The following is a 10,771-nucleotide window of genomic DNA, read 5'->3' as shown; positions in this document are numbered from 1 at the left end:
TGAAATAAAATGACTGAATGCAACATGAAAAGTGAAACGTTTCTATTGCGTTTTTTTGGGTCATATTTCATTTAATATTGTGTTACAATATGTTGTAGCTAATTCAGTTACATGAGCGACAACACTGCCAGACAGACACCATTCTGTTGAAGTGGAAGTTGATCTATCTTTCAGGAGTGTAGAAATTCCCTATAGTGTAAATAAAAAAGATGAGCAGTAACAAATGATTAATACACTACTAAGGTACAGGATGGATAAGAACACATTTGATCAAATGTTAACGGTTATATTTACTGATGTTTATGATACATTTTCAAATGCATAATTTTGTACAGTTGCAGGGTAAATAGAAATGTTCTTGATTAGTAATAGTAACTTACTTGACTACAGTCAACAGATTGGGATCCAGGTAGATGTTGTTGTGTGAATATTTACGACTTGCACTGTAGGACACCATTTGAACATGACCCTTTACATCACGTTCTTTCTGAGCCTGAAGTGATATTTGGTATAGCTGGGGACACAAGCAAAGGAAAAATAAAACATTTTTAAAGATAATACGATTTTGGGGTGAGGTGAGTTAGGATTAAGGGGTTTGCAATCCCCTACAGCCAGCCATGATGAATGTACTTACAGTACTTCATGTAGATAAAGATATCCATACAAGTTACTTTGAAAACTACCGGGTACAAAATGTAACTAAATTAGAATTCATTGTTCTATACTACCTTTTGCCCCATGTGATAGGGAACGATATCATCATCTTCTGCATGTAGCAGCAGTAGTGGACTGTACAAAGTCTTTAAACTGTACAGACATAGAAGAAAGACATTTTCAATAATGGACATGGATGGATAAAAAAAGACCACAGCATGTGGAAAAGCTGTAATAACCAATGAGCAACATTGTCTTAATTGTGGCCTACAGTATTATCATAATGGATGGATATTTTATTAAAGGGAGGCAAACAGTCCATGGGTCCAGCAGGTCAACTGTGCAATAAGTTAGATGTGGATAATGGTATTCGCAATGCATATGCACCGTGATCATTATCATAAAATACTTACTTTTTATCATTAGCAAATACCATGTTGTTCATTTCTAAGATGTTCCAAATCAGGCTCTCAAAACCTGGAAGGAACATGTACAGCTGAAAAGAAGGTAGAGATTGTTAATATTTATGTAGTGATATACAAATACTTGTGGAATATATAGGAATAAACTTGATTCCTTAGAACAGACAGGTTGAATACTCATGTCTGTTCTCAACAGTTGCACAAGCTGTTCTTTTGAAAAGCGGAAATTAAGACATCTGTTAGTGCTGTAATACAGTGAATTGGTAAACAGCCTGAAGGCTGCAAACATAAAAACAAAGAATGCCACAGAAATATTTCACCTTACAGAGAGGATGGTTGGTTACAACTTCCCCAATTCTTGTGAATGGGGCTTCAAGAATTATAGCATCAATAAGTGACCCTAAAAGGAAATGTTGAGACACAATGTTCATTATACATTGCATGAATGATTAATCAACTACACTGAACACTCAGGAACCAAAGACAGAGACTAGATCATGCATTTTGTACCCTGGAGCTTAATTTTATTGTGGAGTCAGCTGAATTATTGAAGTGCACTTTTAATATTTCCCAATTAATTATTTATGTTTAACCTAGAGAGTTTCTCTGGTTTATAACTTTTAAAAACAATGATCACAAATATTAATTTGACCTTAACACAACACAGGAATAGCTATGTATGCATTATAGAGTTGTTGGGTAGAAATGAGTAATTGTAGAATACTTGACACTAGAGGGCATTATGATTCAAACAACAGATGAATTAAAGATGATATTCCATCATGTTGATGCATTTTTTTCTTCGTTAGTTTGTTTCAGTTGTTGCAAACACTTAATAGTATATGCCTTTAAGAAACACAAGCTCACCATGTTCTTGTAGTTTCAGTGCAGTATTCGTTGCCACCCTACAGATAAAATAAACCTGATAATGAGTATGAACTATGATGATGAATGATGACTAATTTAATTACCTTTGTATTTTATTTTATTTTTTTTACTATTCATTGGTATAATAAAGAAAAAATAAAGGGAAGCTCCACACACTCAAATCTGTGCACAATCAATAGATTTATTTGCAAGCTTTCAGTCTACTGACCTTCAGGCATTCTACTATTCATTGGTATGAATGATAGGCAATAATTCATAAACTTCTCAATACAACCATGCACTCACCCAGTACCAAGGGAATGCCCCCACAGACAGACCAGACCACCTCTGCTGTGTTGCTTTGCCCACTGGTACAGGTAGAGGGCATCAGTGGTCAGGCCAGCCTCACTGGGTTCCCCACTGGAATCACCAAAACCTAGGAACCCTCAGAATCATGACTTGTGATGTGATGACAGCATCAACTTTTACCAGGACTACCGATACATGTGTATGCCTGCGTAGGTAAAAATACCACTTTGATCACATTATGAAAGTGTAACTGTGCTCCTGTTATTATGTATCAAAGTTAGAACAAGTATTTACCTCTATAGTCTAAGGAGAGCACGTGATAACCTGCAGCACTTAGTTTCTGCAATAAATGCATAAAAAGACAAGTTATCATTTTACACAACACTATCAAAAATGTAATTACATGAAATAATGAAACGTGTGTTAAATGTGAAATCACACCTTCACCAGCTGTACTCTGTGATATAACGCCCTATAAATAAGGACAATGACAAAATAAACATAAACAACAGAACATTTCTCTGGCTTATTCATTCTGACCCATGCATCTTCATAAGTGTGGTGTCTATGGATAAACCCAGGGTATTGAGGGATCATGCAATACCCACTAGACTAGACACTATTAGAAATCTATTCAAGGGTCTCTTTTCTTCCATGCTGGTCCCACCTGGTTCCCATGATGCCATGGAGATAGATAATAACAGGTTGGCCATCTCCCAGTGCCTCCCTGTACCACTCTGGGTCTTTCTCCGCTGCCTCTTTCCATTGGCTGATGGGAAGTGTATGCCTAGGAGAGAGAAATTAAGAGAAGGAGAGTGGGGAGGAGAGTAAGGACAGTGGCTTTGTAGCTCAGTACACAGTAAAATCCTTAGTGACAATTTAACAGAGTACAAATGTAACCAAATGGTATTTGTACTCTCTCTCTGAGTAAAATTATCACTAAGGATTTAACTTTGTACTGTAGCTAAAACATGGGAATAGCAATGCCAGTAATTGGGTCTCTGTTCCCACTGGGCCACAAAGGCTTGAAAAACCTCCTTCCATCCTCCATCCTCAGTGCTAGATGGACCCAGTCCATTTTGGTCAATATGAACTGACCATACACCCACTGAGACACCCTCCTCAGTGGTAAGGTAGAGGTTGCATGTGTGGTTCAGTATGTTCTCAGGCTTGCCAAGGTCCACAAAGACAGGAAATATCACTGTGGAGTGTGGACACAATAAAATAAAAAGCTAATACAAGAAGGAACATCAAAGCCATTTAGATTTCCTTTTCATGGTATAGCTATAGCTATACTGTATGTGCAGATCTCTTGCAAGTTGGTTTTAATTGGATTAAGATCTTATCTTCATAAGAAAGACTGTTGTAAATGTCAACACAACAGAATGATTCGGAATCATTGCCAGAGAATGATTCATGAAAACATATGATTCATCATTAAACATTGTGAACCTAAAACTATGTACGGTAGGGTAGGTAGACTACTCTGTATTCAGTGTATTGGTAAATGACACCGGCAGAACAGTAACAGAATTACAGTACATTTCAAGCACAACTCAATAAAACAACGAGCCAATAAAACATTGTTTACAAGAGGGTCCACCTTGTTCATCAAAACATTTAGAGGCGTACCAATAGGCCAATACACTAGCCAAAGAACAGAACATGAATTCATCATAAAAAAAGAAAAAACAGCTTACACAGGTGAGAATATATGATATGTCCCAGTATCCACGGAAACAGGTAGAGAAGAACAGGAACAGAAGCATAGACGGTGGTCAGATATATAATGGCCCGCTTCATTGTCCAAAGTCTCGTCTGTTTTGCTTGTGGCTGTGCTGAGTGAGTTCTCTTCGTGTAAACATGAACGCTGTGAGTCACAAGTTCTCAAGATTTCAGTCTGGGTCACAAGTTGTGACCCAGACTGAAATCAGGTCAACGTTCAAGTCAGACAAATTTTACCCTCTGCAGCCACATGGCTCGAGTATTCAACAATACTGCCAGAGACAAAAAATGCTCTGAATTTCTAAAATGCAAGTCAAAGCTCGCCAAGCGCTTCAACAGGGGTCTCCAAGCTCAGCTGGACAACCTAAAAACCCAACGAAACAGGCTAAGAAATAATGTTACTGCCATGATCAAATCCGCCAAAAGACGACTAAGACGGGCAAAACTCGCACATCCTTTGACACCTTCCCTGAAAAAGTAGGTCTCTAGGTCAAGCACATGACGTGAGCTCTAATTTTAAATTATATAATGTACGCTTCAGTGAGTGCAATGCTTATTTTAAAAATACATTTGTATATCAACTGTTTGGGGGATAATACAATGTCAGCCGTAAAACGGCACAATTACCGTGAGACAGCAGATTACAATTTAGTGCTTATAAATGGGAAGAAAAGAGCATGCTTTGTCAGGTGGGTAGCCTGACAAAGAATAGGCTAGGCTGGACAAGAACTACTCTCCAAATTGTCCAATCAGAAGGACAGGGCTACATGAAGTTCTGGTATGCTGGACGACAAGTAGCCTTCTACTTCCCGTTAGACACTTTTCATCAGTAGTTCTGTTCCAGGATTTATCCCCTTGTGAGATAAAGACGGAGATAAAACTGTCAGTAAACCTATCGTTTATTCGTCATGACACTGGTGTGAACGTCTTTTTTTAAGAAGGTGAAATACCCTAATAAATGTAATGCTGATGTTTTTGCAGGTGGCGATCCAGCTGAATGACACTCATCCTGCCATGGCCATTCCAGAGCTGATGAGAATCTTGGTGGACATTGAGAAACTTGACTGGGACACAGTAAGTGTGAAATAATGTTTATTTGACTCACACTTTTCAAAATGGATGATAAATATATAACATATGTCATCTAACTGTCCTTAATCAATTTTGGGCGGGAACCCCTTTTGGTGTTTTAAAGCATTGTTATACTTTAGCTATTGAAAAATAGCAGATCTACAAGCTCATATGAACTGAATATATATTATTACAGAGTGAACATTTTAACTCAAATCTTTGCTTCTGGGGAGGTCCCTGGAACAACATATTTTCAGATGTGACAGTCACCATTTCAATTTATTACATTGCATTGTTCCAAGCATTGCCTCCGTGTTGCATCAAGGAAGGAGGCAGAGAGATTTCTTCATTTACATGTTTGGCAATGAAAGGGACAATGACACAAATGTAGCTTGAACTGTTCTAGAACACAGGCATAATATACAATTCATCATGCACTTTTTCTTGTACTCCCCTTAAGTTGTGTTTGTGCTGGACTAGACAGAATGAGCATGGGCTTGGGTTAATTTAATTTTCTTTTTTTCTCTCTCTTTGGGGCCTGATATAAGCTCTAAACTGGGACATTGTATGTGTGTGTGTGTTTACTTTTCCTCACTCCAGAGTATTTCAGCCCAGTTTCCAGGGGACATGGAGAGAATCCGCAGAATGTCTTTGATTGAAGAAGACGGCTGTAAGAGAGTCAACATGGCTCACCTGTGCATTGTGGGATCTCATGCTGTCAATGGAGTAGCCGAGATACACTCCAACATCATTAAGACTGACGTGTAAGCACATTTCATGCCTAATTATAAAATTATATGTGCCACTTTGGAGTGACTAAACTCGGTCAAAGTTCTGAATATAATTACATTTATATAAATGTTTCTATTTTGGTTCTGTAGATTTCGGGATTTTAGCGAAATGGAACCAGAGAAATTCCAGAACAAGACCAATGGAATCACTCCCAGACGCTGGCTCATGCTCTGCAACCCTGGACTGGCCGAGCTCATAGCTGAGGTGTGATTGTAACACCAATTAAATCCATGTTTGTAAAGAGGTTGAGAAATGTGTCTTTGGAACCACATTCGGTCCAAACTTGCCAGATCCTGCCAATAACTTATGAACTGTCATCTGTGTCTTTACTAGCATTATACCCGACGTACTATAGGCACAGCAAAAATGTATGTTGACACTCATTATCTCTTCTAGGCCATAGGAGAGGACTAAGTGAAAGACCTCTGTGATTTACAGAAGCTAAATGAGCTGGTTGATGACGTTAACTTCATCCGAGATGTCTCTAAAGTGAAACAGGTAGGGTTTCTTCTCAGTTTACAATTGCATCTAGAAACTAGAAAGCTGCGTTCAGATGCCAGGAGGCATGCCCTAATAATAATATAACTAGAACTGCACTCTGTCGAGTGCCTACTTGCTTGTTGCACACTAGTAGGCCATTTAGTAGGCCATAAATGGCCTACTAGTGTGCAAGCAGAGCGTGCAAGTACTGTAGATCGCTACAAACTTTAAAATCTGTCTGTGAAGGAACGTTTGCAATATTGAATTACTAGGTTTAGCTATTTGCTACGTTCCTTGCTTTTGGAGGAGAAAAACTAGTATTTGGAAGTATGGTAATGATTACTTATGCCTGTTGTTGCATAAATTTAAGATAACAGATAAGGGAAGGCTCAAAGACCAATCAATCATCTGGACTCTGGAGGAGTCCCGTTGAGGAGAATTTGTAAGAATGTAATAGAGTACAAATACTCAAGTCAGAATTAAGGACTGTAAAACCTTTTAAACTAAGTATATTAAACTTTATCTTTAATGTTATAATGTTAAACTGTAATTCTATATTAATACCTTTTAAGGATAAATACTTTAGAGGAAAACTACAATACTAAAATGAGAGAATTAGGCAGAGTAAAAGTATCAGAGTATACCAGAATACCTTAGAATGAGTTTGACACCAGACACGGAAGAAGAGAAGTCACACCAGAGCTAAGGATTTTCCACTTGATATATATTACCAATTACATCGGGAGAGAAATGGCAGGTCCGTACAGCGTTAAAAAGATCTCTCCCTGACACATCATCAGTGACAACATTTTATACTACATAAGTCATAACATCCTTTGGACATGGGGAAGTAATGTATTTGAGTTCAGAGGGTAACCAAAAGTGAATAATAGCGGCACCTATAGCTGGGAGGTGTACTTGGCATATTACAATTGACGGCCAAGCCGACTAATATAACATTAATAAGACGTAAATAGGAGAGCGAGGGAGACATGAAGTCTACCTAGCTACAAGGTCAAATAACATGTTTTCCAACAGATACGCTGGGTGTTTTGGCAAACAGGAGAAAACAATACTTTATCTTCCCGCCAGCTGGGGGGAGAATTAATACTTATCTAAACGCTGGGCAGAAATGAGATGTAAACTCAGTGGCACACAGGGCATGAAGATAACTTCACAGGGCATGAAGATACAAAGTTATTGGGAACATGTAACCAAATCCCACAAAATAACAGATCTACAAGTCCCAAAAACCTATCACCTGTTATGGCAGTGGTGTCAGATTACATACATGTATACATAGGGGCATTACCTTTAGTCCACCCGACACTGAAACATGTCATCGTTACGTCACCATCGATAACCAATTATACCCTGGCATTGGTACATATATTCATCACGTCATATGCTCATATGTCTATATATGTGTATATGTATGTATATGTAATTTCTGAGTTTATTAGTGGTATAATGTGGTTACTCGGGTGGTTTGATGCGTATGTCCCTTTTTTTAAATCCACCCGACACTGAAACATCAGCATTACGTCACCATCGTAAACCAATTATACCCTGGCATTGGTACATATCTTCATCACGTCATGGGACATACGCGGAAAACATACCTGCACGGTCTGCTTCCGTATGTCCCGTGCAAGCATTTGACGTCATATCTTTTGCTGCTAAGGGACATTGGTACATATCTTCATCACGTCATGGGACATACGCTTCGTAGCATGACAGAAAACATACCTGCACGGTCTGCTTCGTGCCAGCATATGACGTCATATCATATGCTGCTAAGGGACATACGCATCGTAGCACCTGACTGATAACATTACTTGCACGCAAGTAATAATTTGCGATCGTATGTCACAGATTACTATGAAAACCTGTCAGACAGTCTGTCCGTCATGCCTCCATATATGGTTGTCAGTCCGTCACAGCTTGTGACACTCGCACGTCATGCCACCATATATGGCTGTCAGTCCGTCACGCCCATGCTCCATATATGGCCATCTCCATATATGAAGATCCCGACACAGACTTCATCAAACCCTGGATAGCCATACATGGAGAAGACTGGATCATCACCTAGATCTGCATATATGGAGCCGTCCAGCAACTCTACATCTGACCTCAAACCCTTAGATCTCCATATATGGAGCTGACCTGTTCTGACATTCCAGATGTTGATCCCTCCCCACACGTCCTTCCTCTTCGATGTCTCCCTTTTGACTGATGCCTGTCCATTCAAACTCTAATCGGGCCTACACCAAAGTTATTAACGCAGCCGTGCCCGGCAGCCGGTGAAAACTAGAGTTCTCAACAGGCCCGAAAATTAATGCCCGGCCTTTGACAGTACCATCCTGTAGTAGCTTGAATGGTAAACTACAGTAGACGATATCACTAGTAGACAATATGAAAATAGTCTGCCAGTGCTGAAAAGTACATCACGCTCATTTATTAGTTGGGACATTGCTGAGTTGGGTTTTGCACGCTTGTACAGGCCACATTCTTCTGCGATGATTGAACATGATCACAGCTGAATAAATTCAGTTACAAGTCACGTTTTTCTCTCTGAAGGACAACAAGCTGAAATTTGCACAGTACCTGGAGAAGGAGTACCAGGTGCAAATCAACACATCCTCCATGTTTGACGTCCATGTGAAAAGAATCCATGAGTATAAGCGCCAGCTCCTCAACTGCCTGCACATCATCGTCATGTACAACAGTATGTGAATACACCTTTCAAATTCCCAATGGGGCAACTTATTTGTGTCAAACATGATACAATAATATCACCATAATGAGTCCAGACTGGCATGACATATTTATCACAATATAAAAAAGACAAATGATGACTGGAAAAATATAGTTATACTTACAGGAGAAGCCATTGTGCACATCACCACCCAGAATAGCCTATTTGGTATTTATACAGTATATGTGTCTTGTCTGTCCACCACTTGAGTGGACAGTTGGAGAGTATAATACATGTCTCTTTCAAGTCAAGTCCTCAAACATGGTTCTGCATCCATGCTTTCAACTTCAGCCTGTTGAATCTGTCCCTTAGGGTGCATGATGAAATTATTACCAAGAAGAATGAACTTGTTTTCTTTTGCATCAATCTGTTTCATTTTGTTGGGAATGTTGTTTTCAAATGTACTAAACTTTTTTTTGTTTTGTTTTTTAACTAATTATCGGATTCGTTAGACATCAAGAAGAACCCTACTGCTGCTTTTGTTCCCCGAACAATGATCATCGGTGGCAAGGTATTGACTCAACAAAACTAGTGTTTACACACGCAGGAACACACAGAATATTTGTATCTGAGCTTTTTTTGTCTAAATCTGTTTAATACGACGCTCTCTCTATAAATTATAGATCAAGATTAAGATGTAGCTGTGTGTTCATTGTCTCCCCCTGCAGGCTGCACCAGGGTATCACATGGCAAAGTTGATAATCAAGCTGATCACCTCAGTTGGTGAGGTGGTGAACAATGACCCTGTGGTGGGCAACAAGCTGAAGGTCATCTATCTGGATAACTACAGGGTAAGTAAGTAAATTTTATTTATAGAGCACATTTCACAGACATCATAGTCACAAAGTGCTTCACAACAATAAAAACAAAACATGTCAATGGTAGTAAAAGTAAATATTAAGAATAAAAATAATAAGAATAAAGCAAAGAAAAAGAAGACAGAGCAAATGGCACTGGTAAAAATCAAGAAATCAGTACAGTACTACGTTGCAAAGGCCTGTCTAAAAAGGTGGGTCTTTAAAAGCTTTTTAAAAAGGTCCACAGAGGCCACCGATTTCAGGTGATCCGGGAGGTTGTTCCATAACCTGGGGGCAAAACTGGCAAAGGCTCGATCACCTTTAGTTATTAATTTTGTGGGTGGAACGACCAGCAGGGCTTGGGATGAGGATCTCAGAGACCTTCTGGGAACATATGGGTGGAGTAAGTCAGAGATATATGGGGGTGCCTGGCCATGGAGGGTTCTGTGTGTGATGACAAGGATTTTAAAATTAATTCTATACTTTACTGGGAGCCAGTGCAAGGACAACAGGATGGGGGTGATGTGGCAGGATCTCCTGGAGCTGGTCAGCAATCTGGCAGCAGCGTTCTGAACCAGTTGCAGACGGTCTAATGAGGATTTGGAGAGACATGTGAAAAGGGAATTACAGTAATCTAGACGTGATGATATAAATGCATGGATGATCATTTCTAACTCCGGGTGTGAAACAACAGATCTAAGTTTGGCTATATTGCGAAGGTGGAAGAAACAGGCACTGGAAACGGACCTAACATGCTTATCCAGAAGCATTGCCTGGTCTAGGATAATTCCTAAGTTTCTAGGGTTGGAGCAAATGTTAGATTTTAGTGACCCGAGGTGGTTGGAAACATCTGCAGCAACTTTATCTGGGGCAACAATTAAAACTTGGGTTTT

At 39.3% G+C, this 10,771-nt stretch overlaps 2 protein-coding genes across 4 annotated transcripts; one reads left to right on the top strand and one right to left on the bottom strand.

Moving 5' to 3' along the window:
- Positions 1 to 59: 59 nt before the first annotated feature.
- LOC306942483 (lysophosphatidylserine lipase ABHD12-like) lies at positions 60 to 4,222 on the bottom strand. 3 transcript variants are annotated; one of them, XM_079528393.1, is made up of 12 exons: positions 3,953 to 4,222; positions 3,351 to 3,453; positions 2,920 to 3,039; positions 2,694 to 2,724; positions 2,547 to 2,592; positions 2,250 to 2,379; positions 1,944 to 1,981; positions 1,397 to 1,476; positions 1,068 to 1,150; positions 729 to 807; positions 381 to 514; positions 60 to 189 (listed from the first exon to the last, which is right to left on the bottom strand). In XM_079528393.1, exons 1-12 carry the CDS (start codon positions 4,053 to 4,055, stop codon positions 171 to 173), a joined length of 966 nt encoding a protein of 321 aa, XP_079384519.1. In that variant the 5' UTR covers positions 4,056 to 4,222; the 3' UTR covers positions 60 to 170. The 3 variants fall into 3 exon arrangements, with proteins under 3 accessions (XP_079384519.1, XP_079384520.1, XP_079384521.1); XM_079528394.1 differs by lacking the exon at positions 3,953 to 4,222 and having other exon boundaries at positions 3,287 to 3,434; XM_079528395.1 differs by lacking the exons at positions 60 to 189; positions 729 to 807 and having other exon boundaries at positions 209 to 514.
- Positions 4,223 to 6,245: 2,023 nt separating this feature from the next.
- LOC306942622 (glycogen phosphorylase, liver form-like) lies at positions 6,246 to 9,884 on the top strand (the record flags this gene model as incomplete). The annotated part of the gene is made up of 4 exons (XM_079528630.1): positions 6,246 to 6,338; positions 8,904 to 9,051; positions 9,534 to 9,592; positions 9,750 to 9,884. The coding sequence occupies exons 2-4, from the start codon at positions 8,970 to 8,972 to the stop codon at positions 9,882 to 9,884; spliced, it is 276 nt and encodes a 91-aa protein (XP_079384756.1). The 5' UTR covers positions 6,246 to 6,338; positions 8,904 to 8,969.
- Positions 9,885 to 10,771: the final 887 nt, after the last annotated feature.

Source organism: Electrona antarctica (genome assembly GCF_951216825.1).
Source record: "Electrona antarctica genome assembly, chromosome: 18".
Classification (NCBI taxonomy): domain Eukaryota; kingdom Metazoa; phylum Chordata; class Actinopteri; order Myctophiformes; family Myctophidae; genus Electrona; species Electrona antarctica.
The sequence above is the reverse complement of the archived record's forward strand: the minus strand, read 5'-3'. Positions and strand labels throughout refer to the sequence as shown.